General features: G+C 42.1%; 1 protein-coding gene across 1 annotated transcript; it reads left to right on the plus strand.

Moving 5' to 3' along the window:
* The first annotated feature begins 14,449 nt into the window (after positions 1–14,449).
* LOC132518459 (olfactory receptor 1361-like) lies at positions 14,450–15,390 on the plus strand. Its single transcript, XM_060146405.1, is given in 2 exon segments — positions 14,450–14,618; positions 14,621–15,390. Coding segments are annotated over 2 exon segments (939 nt in total).
* Positions 15,391–16,248: the final 858 nt, after the last annotated feature.

Here is a 16,248-nt window from a genome sequence, read left to right on the forward strand (position 1 = left end):
TGTGACCACCTAGGGGGGTGGGAGGGAGGGAGATGCAAGAGGGAAGAGCTATGGAAACATATGTATATGTATAACTGATTCACTTTGTTATAAAGCAGAAACTAACACACCATTGTAAAGCAATTATACTCCAATAAAGATTGGAGTGCTGCCTAAACGAGCTCCAGAGACGGGCACGAGCGGCGGCTATCAGTGTGGACCCCAGAGACGGGCATGAGACGCTAAGGCTGCCGCTGCTTCTACCAAGAAGCCTGTGTGCAAGCACAGGTCACTGTCCACACCTCCCCTCCCGGGAGCCTGTGCAGCCTGCCACTGCCAGGGTCCCGTGATCCAGGGACAACTTCCCCAGGAGAACACACGGCACGCCTCAGGCTGTTGCAACGTCATGCCAGCCTCTGCTGCTGCAGGCTCATACCACATTCCAGTTATGACTACCGTACCCCTCCCAACTCCTGGCCTGAGTGGGCAAGAGTACCTTAATCGGCCACTGCTTTAACCCCCTCCTATCTAGGTGGGGAAAGATGCCTGAGGGAAACCTACATGCAGAGGTGAAGTCAAATCCAAAGCTGAACCCCAGGAGTTGTGCGAACAAAGAAGAGAAATGGAAATTTCTCTGTGCAGCCTCAGGAGCAGCAGATTAAATCCCCACAATAAACTTGATGTACCCTGCATCTGTGGAATACCTGAATAGACACAGAATAATCCCAAAATTGAGGTGGTGGACTTTGGGAGCAAATGCAGACTTGGGGTTTGCTGTCTGCGAATGACTTGTTTCTGATCTTTATGTTTATATTTGTTTAGTTTTTAGTGCTTGTTATCATTGGTGGATTTGTTTATTGGTTTGGTTGCACTCTTCTTTTTAAATTTTTTTTCTTTTAATAATTAAAAAAAATTTTTTTTCTTTCTTTTTTACTCCCTTTTCTTCTGAGCTGTGTGGCCAAAAGGATCTTGGTGCTCTGGCCTGGTGTCAGGCCTGAGCTTGTGAGGTGTGAAAGCCAAGTTCAGGACATTGCACCACCAGAGACCTCCTGGCCCCAAGTAATATCAATTGGTAAGAGCTCTCCCAGAGATCTCCGTCTCAATGCTGAGACCCAGCTCCACTCAATGGCCAGCAAGTTCCAGCACTGGACACCCCATGCCAAACAGCTAGCAAGACAGGAACACAAACCTACACATTAGCAGAGAGGCTACCTAAAATCATACTAAGTTTACAGACACTCCAAAACACACCACCGGACGTGGCCTTGCCCACCAGAAAGACAAGATCCAGCCTCATCCACCAGAACACAGGCACCAGTCGCCTCCACCAGGAAGCCTACACAAGCCACTGAACCAAACTCACCCACTGGGGGCAGAAACCCAAAACAACAGGAACTATGAAGGTGCAGCCTGTGAAAAGGAGACCCCAAGCACAGTAAGTTAAACAAAATGAGAAACATGCAGCAGATGAAGGAGCAAGGTAAAAACTCACCAGACCAAACAAATGAAGAGGAGATAGGCAGTCTACCTGAAAAAGAATCCAGAGTAATGATAATAAAGATGATCCAAAATCTTGGATATAAAATAGAAAAAACAAGGACCTATAAGAACTAAAGAGCAAACAAACAAAGATGAACAACACAATAAATGAAATTAAAAATTCTCTAGAAGGAATCAATAGCAGAATAATTGAGGCAGAAGAATGGATAACTGACCTAGAAGATAAAATAGTGGAAATAACTACTGTAGAGCAAAATAAAGAAAAATGAATGAAAAGAATTGAGGACAGTCTCAGAGACCTCTGGGACAACATTAAGTGCACCAACATTTGAATTATAGGGGTCACAGAAGATTAAGAGAAAAAGAAAGGGTCTGAGAAAATATTTGAAGAGATTATAGTTGAAAACTTCCCTAACATGGGAGAGGAAATAGTCAATCAAGTCCAGGAAGTTCAGAGAGTCCCATACAGGATAATTCCAAGGAGAAACACACAAAGACACATATTAATTAAACTATCAAAAATTAAATACAAAGAAAACAGATTAAAAGCAGCAAGGGAAAAACAACAAATAACATACAAGGGAATCCCCATAAGGTTAACAGCTGATCTTTCAGCGGAAACTCTGCAAGCCAGAAGGGAGTGGCAGGACATATTTAAGGTGATGAAAGGGAAAAACCTACAAGCAAGATTACTCTACCCAGCAAGGATCTCATTCAGATTCGATGGAGAAATTAAAACCTTTACAGATAAGCAAAAGCTAAGAGAATTCAGCACCACCAAGGCAGCTCTACAACAAATGCTAATGGACGTTCTCAAAGCAGGAAACACAAGAGAATGAAAAGACTTACAGTAACAAACCCAAAACAATTAAGAAAATGGTAATAGGAATATACATATCAATAATTACCTTAAATGTAAATGGATTAAATTCTCCTACCAAAAGACATAGACTGGCTGAATGGATACAAAAACAAGACCTGTACATATGCTGCCTACAAGAGACCAACTTCAGACATGGGGACACATACGGAATGAAAGTGAGGGGATGGAAAAAGATATTCCATGCAAATGGAAATCAAAAGAAACCTGGAGTAGCAATTCTTATATCAGACAAAATAGACTTTCAAATAAAAACTACTACAAGAGACAAAGAAGGACACTACATAATGATCAAGGGATCAATCCAAGAAGAAGATATAACAATTGTAAATATTTATGCACCCAACAAAGGAGCACATCAATACATAAGGCAAATGCTAACAGCTATAGAAGAGGAAATTGACAGTAACACAATAATAGTAGGGGAATTTAACACCCCACTTTCCCCAATGGACAGATCATCCAAAATGAAAATAAATAAGGAAACATAAGCTTTAAATGACACATTAGACAAGATGGACTTAATTGATATTTATAGGACATTCCATCTAAAAACAACAGAATACACTGTCTTCTCAAGTGCTCATGGAACATTCTCCAGGATAGATCATATCTTGGGTCACATATCAAGCCTTGGTAAATTTAAGAAAATTGAAATTGTAATAAGTAATCTTTTCTGTCCACAACACTATGAGACTAGATATCAATACAGGGAAGAAAACTGTAAAAAATACAAACACATGGAGGCTAAACAACATACTACTAAATAACCAAGAGATCACTGAAGAAATCAACAAGGAAATCAAAAAATACCTACAAACAAATGACAATAAAACATGACGACCCAAAACCTATGGGATGCAGCAAAAGCAGCTCTAAGAAGGAAGTTTATAGCAATACAATCCTACCTCAAGAAACAAGAAAAATCTCAAATAAACAACTTAAGCTTACACGTAAAGCAATTAGAGAAACAAGAACCAAAAAAACCCAAAGTTAGCAGAAGGAAAGAAATCATAAAGATCAGATCAGAAATAAATGAAGGAAACAATAGCAAAAATCAATAAAACTGAAAGCTGCTTCTTCGAGAAAATAAACAAAATTGATAAACCGTTAGCCAGACTCAAAAAAAAGGGGGGGGGAGAAGACTCAAATCAACAATATTAGAAATGAAAAAGGAGAAGTTATAGCTGACACCACAGAAATACAAAGGATCATAAGATACTACTACAAGCAACTATATGCCAAGAAAATGGACAATACAGAAGAAATGGACAAATTCTTAGAAAAGCACAAACTTCTGAGACTGAACCAGGAAGAAATAGAAAATATAAACAGACCAATCACAAGCACTGAAATTGAGACTGTGATTAAAAATCTTCCAACAAACAAAAGTCCAGGGTCAGATGGCTTCACAGGCAAATTCTATCAAACATTTAGAGAAGAGCTAACACCTATCCTTCTCAAACTCTTCCAAAATATAACAGAGGGAGAAACACTCCCAAACTCATTCTACGAGGCCACCATCACCCTGATACCAAAACCAGACAAAGATGTCACAAAGAAAGAAAACTACAGGCCAATATCACTGATGAACATAGAGGCAAAAATCCTCCACAAAATACTAGCAAACAGAATCCAACAGGACATTAAAAAGACCATACAACATGATCAAGTGGAGTTTATCCCAGGAATGCAAGGATTCTTCAATATACACAAATCAATCAATGTGATAAACCATATTAAAAAATTAAAGGAGAAAAACTATACGATCATCTCAATAGATGCAGAGAAAGCTTTTGACAAAATTCAACACCCATTTATGATAAAAACTCCCCAGAAAGTAGGCATAGAGGGAATCTACCTCAACATAGTAAAGGCCATATATGACAAACCCACAGCCAACATCATTCTCTATGGTGAAAAACTGAAACCATTTCCTCTAAGATCAGGAATAAGACAAGGTTGCACACTCTCACCACTATTATTCAACATAGTTTTGGAAGTTTTAGCCACAGCAATCAGAGAAGAAAAAGAAATAAAAGGAATCCAAATTAGAAAAGAAGAAGTAAAACTGTCACTGTGTGCAGATGACATATACTACACATGGAGAATCCTAAAGATGCTATCAGAAAACTACTAGAGCTAATCAAGTAGCAGGATACAAAATTAATGTACAGAAATCTCTTGCATTCCTATACACTAATGATGAAAAATCTGAAAGAGAAATTAAGGAAACACTTCCATTTACCATTGCAACCAAAAGAATAAAATACCTGGGAATAAACCTACCTAAGGAGACAAAAGACCTGTATGCTGAAAACTATAAGACACTGATGAAAGAAATTAAAGACGGTACAAACAGATGGAGAGATATACCATGTTCTTAGATTGGAAGAATCAATGTTGTGGAAATGACTGTACTACCCAAAGCAATCTACAGATTCAATGCAATCCCTAACACACTACCAATGTCATTTTTCAGAGAACTAGAACAAAAAAATTCACAATTTGTATGGAAACACAAAAGACCCTGAGTAGCCAAAGCAATCTTGAGAAAGAAAGATGGAGCTGGAGAATCAGGCTCCCTGACTTCAGACTATATGTCAAAACTACAGTCATCAAGACAGTATGGTAGTGGCACAAAAACAGAAATATAGATCAGTGGAACAGGATAGAAAGCCCAGAGATAAATCCATGCACATATGGTCACCTTGTCTTTGATAAAGGAGGCAAGAGTATACAATGGAGAAAAGGCAGCCTCTTCAATAAGTGGTGCTGGGAAAACTGGATTTGGGGAAGTGACTTTGCCTCTCTGAACCTCAGTTCATTTGTCTGTATAATGAGTACAAATAAAACGTGAAGCACCCTGTGTGTGCAAGCCCTGCTACATGTAAAAGAATGAAATTAGAAGACTCCCTAACACCATACACAAAAGTAAACTCAAAAGGGATTAAAGACCTAATTGTAAGGCCAGACACTATAAAACTCTCAGAGGAAAACATAGGCAAAACACTCTATGACATAAATCACAGCAAGATTGTTTTTGATCCACCTCCTAGGGAAATGGAAATAAAAACAAAAATAAACAAATGGGACCTAATGAAACTTAAAAAGTTTTGCACAGCAAAGGAAACCATAAGGAAGATGAAAAGACAGCCCTCAGAATGGGAGAAAATATTTGCAAATGAAGCAACTGGCAAAGGATTAATCTCCAAAATATACAAGCAGCTCATGCAGCTCAATATCAAAAAAACAAACAACCCAATCCAACAATGGGCAGAAGACCTAAACAGACATTCCTCCAAAGAAGACATACAGATTGCCAATACACAGATGAAAGGATGCTCAACATCACTAATCATTAGAGAAATGCAAACCAAAACCACAATGAGGTATCACCTCACACCGGTCAGAATGGCCATCATCAAAAACATCCACAAACAATAAATGCTGGAGAGGGTGTGAGAAAAGGGAACTCTCTTGCACTGTTGGTAGGAATGTAAGTTGATACAGCCACTATGGAGAACAGTATGGAGGTTCCTTAAAAACTAAAAATAGAACTACCATATGACCCAGCAATCCCACTATTGGGTATATACCCTGAGAAGACCATAATTCAAAAAGAGACATGTAGGGCTTCCCTGGTGGCACAGTGGTTGAGAGTCCGCCTGCCGATGCAGGGGACATGGGTTCGTGCCCCGGTCTGGGAAGATCCCACATGCCATGTAGCGGCTGGGCCCGTGAGCCATGGCCACTATGCCTGCGCGTCCGGAGCCTGTGCTCCACAACAGGAGAGGCCACAATGGTGAGAGGCCTGCATACCGCAAAAACAAAAAAAAAAAAAGGAGACATGTACCACAGTGTTCATTGCAGCACTATTTACAATAGCCAGGACATGGAAGTGTCCATCGACAGGTGAATGGATAAAGAAGATGTGGTACATATATACAATGGAATATTACTCAGCCATAAAAAGAAACGAAATTGAGTTATTTGTAGTGAGGTGGATGGACCTAGAGTCTGTCATACAGAGTGAAGTAAGTCAGAAAGAGAAAAACATATACCATATGCTAACATATATATGGAATCTAAAAAAAAAATGGTTCTGAAGAATGTAGGGGCAGGACAGGAATAAAGATGCAGATGTAGAGAATGGATTTGACGACATGAGGAAGGGGAAGGGGAAGCTGGGACGAAGTGAGAGAGTGGCATGGACATATATACACTACCAAATGTAAAATAGATAGCTAGTGGGAAGCAGCCGCATAGCACAGGGAGATCAGCTCGGTGCTTTGTGACCACTTAGAGGGGTGGGATAGGGAGGGTGGGAGGGAGATGCAAGAGGGAGGGGATATGGGGATATATGTATATGTATAGCTGATTCACTTTGTTATACAGCAGAAACTAACACAACATTGTAAAGCAATTATACTCCAATAAAGATGTTAAAAACAAAAAAAAGGAATGAAGCATTGCACATGCTACAATGTAGATGAACCTCAAAAACATTAGCTGAGTGAAGGAAGTCAGTCACAGAAGGTCACACATTGTATGATTCCTTTTCTATGAAATGTCCAGAATAGATAAATTCATAGAGACGGATTCGAGGCTGGGGGACGGGAAATGGGGAGTGACTGCTAATGGGCATGACGTTTCCTTGTAGGAGGGTGAAAATGCTTTGGAACAAACGGAGGTGGTGGCTGCCCAACATTGTGAATGTGCTAAATGCCGCTGAATTGTTCACTTTTAAATGGTTAATTTTATATCATGTGAATCTCACCTCAATTAAGAAGTAATGTTTGCAAAACATTGATCCCAGCAGTGGGGCGCCAGAGACACAATCCAGTGGTTAGGCAGGTCCCTCAGAGCTGGGGGAATCCCTCTGGGCCAGGCCCTGCAGAGAGGTCCCCCAAAGAGGCCCAGAGTTCCCATGACCCTGAGCTCAGGAGTAAAGGGAAAAGCCCAGAACAAGATGTGGTCGCCCTTCTCCCCAAAGAGACAAGCCAGCAGGGACAGAGTGTGGAGCGGACAATTAGCTGGTGACCTGACAAGACATGAGGGACTGAGCCTGAGGTTCAAGGACGGAGGGGTAAATTGGGCTCTTCCAGGTTCTCGTGATCCCTTGTGTGGGAACAAAGACCTCCCTCCACATTGCACGCAGCCCAGGAAACTCTCCCAGCAAAAACTGTGTCACCTCCTGCCAAATATCTCCAAAGCCAGAGGGGACACCTTCCATAGGTCAGTGGGGAGAGAAGGAAGCAGACAGGAAAAGAAAATAGCAAGCTGGGGGCTGCACACCGCCAGCCAGGCCTGCTGTGTGACCTTGGGGAAGTGACTTTGCCTCTCTGAACCTCAGTTCATTGTCTGTATAACGAGTACAAATAAAATGGGAAGCACCCTGTGTGTGCAAGCCCTGCTAAGAGGTTCCAGCTTCTGGGTCCTGCATGGCAGAATTTTAGGAGCTTTGGAACAAAAAAGACTGTGAGATACTGGGTAGTGGATTATTCTCTCCAAGACTCCTCATCCTATAAATGGAGGTAACAGTGCCTATCTTAGAAGATTAAGTAAGAGGAAGCATGTAGAACACCTTGTCATCGTGTCAGGTGCACAGGAAGCATGTAAGAAATGTTAGGTGTTAGTAGCAGGGCGATAGGGAGCCAATGCACGATTTAAAGCAAAGAAAAGGTCGGTCATTTCACCCCGGTGGTGGCCATCGCAGAGGTTGAACCAGAAGAGTAAGCCTGGAGCCAGAGAGACCAGAGAAGGGATGGGTTTGAAGTCTCAGAGTGACAAGATGAGAATCTGGTAGGGTGCTGGGAAGGAGAGGAAGGGTAAGGAAGAAGAGAGGGGGCAAGGTGAAACTGTCAGGATGCAGCGAATGGGGCTGAAGGAGACTGGCTGCCACCAAATCTCTGGCTCAGGTGACCAGGCAGTCAGCAGGGTCACTGCTAAGCTCAGGTACAGCAGAGGAACAGGATTGAGGGTAGACACCGAGCTAGGTTTGATAAAGGGTAGAACCAATCTGGGGGGGCTCGGCAAAGATGAACACCCAAGAGGTGTATCTGTACCCGCAGGATGGAAGCTCGAGGGACACAGTGATCCGGACCAGAGAATGCGCTGGTATCCATCATTTACTTGCCCACCCATCTGGCCCACTCTCTCCTAGTGAGCTCCTTGAGGATAGGTGGGGACCATGATGTGTGTGTGTGTGCGCGTGCACGCAATATTTCAGGCACGCAAAAAGGCAGAGATCATAATTCAATTTGGAACACAGCTATATTCATCATTCAACTGAAGAAGTAAAATGTCAAGTACAACTCTCCACTCCCACATTTTCCTCCGTCTCTCCCCCCTCCCCCGCCCCTAGATAACCAACATCCTACATCAAGTGTTTATCACGCCCATGTACATTTTTCATCTTTACTACACAGGATGTGTCCACCAACAATATACTGTATAGAATTGTGCTGCATGTTTTTAAACTTTACATAAAGGGCAAGATTCTGTACATGTACTTCTATGATTATTTTCTCAAGCTTTTGAGATTCGTCCAGGTTGGTGCAAGCCATTCCACATTTGTTCCATTTCTGTGACTAGAAGCATCCACGAAATGGGAGCATCGTATTTGATGGAGGCGCCCCTATCGTGGGCAGATGCTCCTCTTTCCAGACCTCCTTGAACATGCCTCACGGTGCCCCTTCAAGGGAATTCCTCTGTGGTGGAATTGCTGTGTTGGGAGGGGGACTCTGTCATCATCTCAGAATTCCTGTCCACAGCTTGGGGAATGCCTCAGTGAAGATGCCCAAAAAGGCGTCAATGAATCAACAAGGAAGTGAGACTGGGAGTGTAGACTTCCTGGGCAGGGGAGGAGAGAAACAGGGCAGCAGGCAGAGGGACCCAGAGAGAAGGCTCCTCTCCAGGTCCAGAGAACACAAGTCATTAGAGGACAGAGGATTGAGCAGCCACTGTGTGCTGAGCTATAGGAGAGGGAAGGATTTGAGATGGGTCTTGAAAACTGGAGCAAAGTCCTGAAGGAAGAACATTTGAGGCAGAGGAAACGGCAAGTGCAAAGGTCCTGGGGAAGAATAAATCTTGGACAAAGAGACCTGCATGACTGGGAGACAGTGATATAAATGGAGATGGGGGAGGTGAGCAGGACCTAGACTTTGCAGAATTCGGAATTTTTTTTCACTTATTTTAAGATTCCATATACATTTGATACCACACAGTATTTGTCTTTCCCTGTTTGGCTTATTTCACTTAGCATAAGGCCCTCAAGGTATATCCATGTTGTCGCAAATGGCAGGATTTCCTTCTTTCTCATGGTTGAAAAATATTCATATATATATTATATGAATATTATATAAAACCACATCTTCTTTATCCATTCTTCCATTGTTTCCATATCTCAACTATTGTAACCAATGCTGCAATGAACATGAGGATGCAGGTGTCTCTTCAATGTCCCATTTTTATTCCTTTGGATATAAGGAAATAAAAGAAGTGGAATTGCCAGATCATATGGTAGTTCTATTTTTAATATTTGAGGAAACTCCATTTGTTTTCCATAGCAGTTGCACCAGGATTTGGAATTTTACTCCAAATATTACTGGGAGGAAAGTATTATGTGAAGGACAAGATCTAATTTACTTTTGTAAAACCTCCTCCTACCTGATTAATGGAAATATTATCATAGGGGCCAGAAGTAGAAATCAGAGCTATATGAATATCTGGGGAAAAGAGCATTCTAAGCAGAGGGAACAGCAAGTGCAAAGGCCCTGAGGCAGGAGCATCTCTGGATTATTCAAGGACCATCAAAGAAACCAGAATGAGCACAGGAGATGAGATCAGAAATGAGAAGGGAGGGACAGATTTGAAGGTTATTGTCACTAGGTCTCTTGCAGCTTTAAAAAAATAATGCTTTTCTTTTAATGTCAATAGCATTGTACAAGGTGCTGAGTCCTCTCTTAGTTTCTACTAAACTAACAGAATTAAAATTAAAAGCAAAGTCCTAGCTCTCATAACCCTGTCTGAGATTCTTATATATTCAATACCTCTCTGTGTGATTAAGTCCTAGGAATGGTTTAATTGTCCTATTTTTTTAAAATTTTTTAATTTTTTTGCAGTACGTGGGCCTCTCACTGTTGTGGCCTCTCCCGTTGCGGAGTACAGGCTCTGGACGCGCAGGCTCAGCGGCCATTGCTCACGGGCCCAGCCGCTCCGCGGCATGTGGGATCTTCTCGGTCCGGGGCACGAACCCGTGTCCCCTGCATCGGCAGGCAGATTCTCAACCACTGCGCCACCAGGGAAGCCCCTGTCCTATTTATTTGATCAGCTTAATTTTATTAATATTTGTTCCACAGAGCTGCATGGATATACTTCAATCAACTCCTAGGATTCAATAAGTTTATGTTGTCCTCAAACAACAAATTCATCTTCATAAGAGTTAGTAGAGGACCCCCTAAGAGTTTCCATCCCACACCTGGGATTGATATTTATTTTGTTGGTTTTCAAATGGCATATCATTTCTATAATTATCTTACATTTCTCTTCGGTCGTTTTCTTTATTTGCAAGTGTTCAATACTTTTTATTTATTTTTTTTCTGGAAAGTATAAATTTGTTTTCTTTTTTTAATTTAATTTTTAATTTTATATTAGAGTATAGTTGATTTACAATGTTGTGTTAATTTCAGGTGTACAGCAAAGTGATTCAGTTATACACATACATCCATTCTTTTCCAGATTCTTTTCCCATGTACGTTATTACAGAGTATTGAGTAGAGTTCCCTGTGCTATACAGTAGGTCCTTGTTGATTATCTATTTTTTTAATTAATTTATTTTGGCTGTGCTGGGTCTTCATTGCGGTGCGTGGACTCTAGAGTGCACAGGCTCAGTAGCTGCATCGTGTGGACTTATTTGGGTGTGTGGGATCTTTGTTCGCTGATCGAACCAGGAGCCCCTGCATTGGGAGCTCGGAGTCTTAATCACTGGACCACCAGGGAAGTCCCGATTATCTATTGTATATACAGTAGCATGTATATGTTAACCCCAATTTCCTAATTTATCCCTCCCCCTCCCCTTTGGTAACAATACTTTTTTTTTTTTTTTTTTTTTTTTTTTTTTACCGTACGCGGGCCTCTCACTGTCGTGGCCTCTCCCGTTGCGGAGCAGAGGCTCCGGACGCACAGGCTCAGCGGCCATGGCTCACGGGCCCAGCCACTCCGCGGCATGTGGGATCTTCTCGGTCCGGGGCACGAACCCGTGTCCCCTGCATCGGCAGGCAGACTCTCAGCCACTGCGCCACCAGGGAAGCCCTGTAACAATACTTTTTATATATCAAATTATTGTCAGCTTTGACAACTGAAACATTCCTTTCTTGTAAGAGTGAATGAAGTGTTGATATCCCTGTTAGAACTGCATTTATTAAATCCAAATCCTTAAAAAAAAAAGCACACACATAATTATTTTCTAATGTTAACTCCTTTCTCGTAATTTTTATTGAGAAGAATTTACAAGACTTGACATGATTTTCAGGCTGCTCTTACAGCTGCAGCCCCTCAGGTTGTCCATCTGGATCCAAATACTCTTCTTGTTTTCACTATTTCAATCCCCAGCTTTTTAGATATGTTGGTTTATCCTCTCTGTGTTTATTGGATGCATGGTGGCATACAGAAAATTTTACAGAAAATGTTTAAAGTGTTTCATTTGAATTATATCTTTTTTGAATCACCCAGAGATAACTGAACAAAGAGACTTCAATGAAACCAGATTAAAATATCCAGGAAGTTTTGTAACTTTTGCCTGAAACCCCAAATTTATATTATATCTGTGTAAAAGCCAAGAAGATATTCATGTGACTATCTTTCATTGAGAAGACGTTTCTAAAATACCATCTGATCATCTCAGACATCATCTGACCACGTTTCAGAGTCAGTAAATGTAATTCTGTTTTTTACTTTTTTCCAATTTTATTTCAAATGTTCTGAAATAAATCACAAGCTCATTTGATCAACAAACTTAAACTACCTTCAAAGTCTTGAATTTCACTTTATAAATAAATTGCAGGGGAAAAAAAGTTAGTGACACTGATGAAACTTCATTGGTAATGGCTGAAATTTTACTGACCTGATGTCGTTTTCCAAAAAAGTATTTTCTCTTTCCAGTAAATGGGTTTTACCACAAGCAGGTGCATGTGTCAGAATGGCAATGTCATGCCTACATCAAAATTACATTTTTTGAAATTCTGTTAATTATTTCATAACTGAAAAGTCTCAATTACTTTTAACCATACACTAGAGTGTTTTAAAAGTCCTGTATTACTTTCTAAATGCTTTCTGTCTGCTTTACCAACATTTAATACTTTGACAGAAATTTTTCCCAGAACTTTCTGTTATTCAAACGCTTTTTAGTGTTTCACTGAATAGTGATGTTCTTTTCATTTTTCCTTATTGACCATTATAAATTTTCTTTATTTGAGCCCCAAATGAACAAAACATGATTGCTATTCAGATGAAATATTTAAGTGTGAGCACTTCCAACTTTAATGAACGGTTTTGAATAGCACTTGGACCCAATATTTATATCACCTGTTACCATAAACTACCCATATTTTTATTTTAAAAAATTGTTTTTCATTCCAAAATTATAAATTAAGTGTTACATTTTACAGTGAGTCTTACACAGTAGCAAAACTGTTCCAGGTTGCTCAACTTCTGCAAGTATCAGATGTTCCAGGACTGCTATTCACCGTGAATATCATTTCTTTTTTGTTCTTCCACAAATACAGCAATATTTAAAGGGAACATTATCCAATCTTTGTTGCCTTTTCATTCTGGATGCTTTCTTTTCATGTTTATTGTAAACTTTTGATTTTATAATTATGAGAACATTGCACACTGACAATTTAGACAAAAACTACAATGCACAAACAATAAAAACCAAAGTAAATCTTAACTATTTAAAACCAGGACCAACCTCAAAATTTGAGGGTAATGATAAACTGGTACTTCTCCTATAGCACAGATAATTTTATAAGCACACAGCCACACTGCTCACAGTGACAGTAGCCAAACTGGCAAAAAGTTTTGCAAATGTTTCTCAGATGTTGCCCATGTTTCAAAGCTCATTACGACATTCAACAACAGTAAACTTGAAAGTGTGTTTATATTGTAATTTGTATTGTTAATTGATTTTACTATTCTTTGGATGTTCTTTAAGGGTATATTCCAGCCTCTGCTGAATCTTTCTAGATTTTAGCAATGGGACTAGTCAGTGCATACTGACTCTATACTAGCCTTGGATTAGCAATAGGAGGTCGTGGTTGCTCTTGACATGCAAGGACAGGCAATGTTTTTGAGGAGTATGAGATCTAATGGAGCAGAGAAAGGGGAGTTGTAGCAGGAGGGCTATTTGGGACAAAGAAGGGATTCCTTCAAAAATAGAAGATTTTTTTGGAATCGTTGCATTTTAGTTTGAAATCTCCCCAAAGCATGTTCTGAGTCAAGAACTTGAGTGCAAATAGTTTATTTGGGAAATAATCCCAGGAGACCCAATGAGTGTTTGGAGAAAGGAGGTGTGGATAAGTAGGTTCCCACTCTTGGCAACCGAGGGGTCATCTTTCTAGGGATCCCTGAGAGAACACACCCCAGAGCTGCTTCACTCAGAAGTGATGAAGCCAGGGCGTTCACCCAACAAGGCCTGTCCCTCACTGGCCAAAAGTCACTCTTGGGGTGCCAACCCCCAACACTTCCATGTTACCCTGTGTGCAGGCTGAGCCTGCTCTGGTGACCAGATGAAACCTTGGGGCATAGAGATACACGTGATGGAAGTGAGAAATGGTCAGTGTGCTTGGGAGCTGTCCACCAAACTCCAGGTGACATCTTGCAGGTGGGCTGTGGGGAATGAATGGAGTGTTCGCTGATGGAAATGATGCAACAAATGGTGGGGGAGGGTCCTGTTGCAGGAGGGAGTGGGAAGAGCTGATGAATGGCTGAACTAACAAGAGGGGATGAGATCCAGTGTGCAAAGGAGAGGCTGGCCTTGGCCAGGACCCTGGACAGCTCCGCTGCGTCATTTCTGATTGATTCAGGATGGCCGTTGAAGGGGCAAATCTCACCCTGGTCTCTGAGTTCCTGTTCCTGGGCTTCTCGGAGGACCCCAAGCAACAGCAGCTGGTGTTCATACTCTTCCCGAGCATGTACCTGGTCACAGAACTGGGGAACCTGCTCATTATCCTGGCCATCGCCATCAACGTCCAGCTTCCATGTACTTCTTCCTGGCCAACCTGGACTTTGTGGACATTTGCTACACCTCCACCACCATCTGCAAGATGCTGGCCAATCACATGTCAGGACACAAAGGGATTCCTTATGCTGGCTGCCTGACCCAGACGTTCTGCTTCACGTGGTTCGCCGGCATCAGCAGCTTCCTGCTGACCGCCATGGCCTACGACCGCCATGTGGCCATCTGTCACCCTCTGCACTATGCCACGTCTGTGATACCACAGCTCTGTAGGCTACTGGTGGCAGCATCCTGGACTGCAGCCTTTGGGAATGCCTTGACCTACACGATATTACTGACCCGCCTCTCATTCTGCATCCACAACCAGGTCCCCCATTTCTTCTGTGACCTCAGCCGTCTGCTGAAGCTCGCATGCTCTGACACCTTTCTCAACAATGCAATGGTGTACACCGTGGGCGCCCTGCCCATCATCACCCCCTTTATGGGCATCTTGGTATCCTACACACACATCTTTGCTGCTGCGTTGAGGATCCCGTCCACCAGAGGCAAGCGGAAGGCCTTCTCCACCTGTGGCTCTCACCTCTCTGTGGTGTCCCTGTTCTACGGCACACTCATCAGGGTTTATTTCAGCCCCATGTCCTCCCGCATGGCCCAGAAGGACACAACCGCTGCAGTGATGTACACCATGGTCACTCCCATGCTGAACCCCTTCATCTACAATCTACGCAACAATGACATGAAGGGCGCCTTGGGAGCCCTCATCAGCAGGAGACCAGTTTTTATTTGGTGACCACAGCATTGGAATGCCTGTCCCAATACAGCTCCCATCTGTTCTGAACTCCCGGGCACAGTCCCAGTCTTAGATAGTTCCTTCATATCACTCTTGGTTCATTTGTTTATTACCTCATCCTTCCAACAGATATTTATTGAACATCTGTCACATTTTACTATTTACTGTTTAGTATTTACAGTCTTTCAAGAGCCTGGCAGAGAACAAACAAAATCCCTGATCTTGTGGCACTTAAACTGCAGCCTAAAGCACACATAATGGTTAAAAGGAAGTACTCTGGGGCTCCCCTGGTGGCGCAGTGGTTGAGAGCCCACCTGCCGATGCAGGGGATACGGGTTCGTGCCCCGGTCCGGGAAGATCCCACATGCCGCGGAGCGGCTGGGCCCATGAGCCATGGCCGCTGAGCCTGAGCATCCGGAGCCTGTGCTCCGCAACGGGAGAGGCCACAACAGTGAGAGGCCCGTGTACCGCAAAAAAAAAAAAAAAAAAAAGGAAGTACTCTGGAAACCAGAGAGATCAGGATTCAAGCCCCGCATTGGGTTAAGGGTCAGGTTAAGCTGCTATAAGAAAGAGACCCAAGGCAAAAGCTCAGAAGTCATAAGATTTTGCAGACTGAACTCGGATTTTTTAGCAACACTGTTGCTTCAGAAAACCTAGTAGACATCTGGTGTAGTTGCTTCTAGCTAGTTCCATTGCTAGAACATTCCGTGTTCTTTTCTAGCCAGAGTTCTTGTGTCTATTTAATTTGCAGTATTTGCTTCATTGAACTATCTACATCTTTGTTATTCTCCATTAATGGTCATCTGAAACAACAGCCTTGGGCAGGCTCCTTGTTTATACTGTTTAGGGGGCGAGGAA

This window comes from Lagenorhynchus albirostris, chromosome 3 (assembly GCF_949774975.1).
Source record: "Lagenorhynchus albirostris chromosome 3, mLagAlb1.1, whole genome shotgun sequence".
NCBI classification, from domain to species: domain Eukaryota; kingdom Metazoa; phylum Chordata; class Mammalia; order Artiodactyla; family Delphinidae; genus Lagenorhynchus; species Lagenorhynchus albirostris.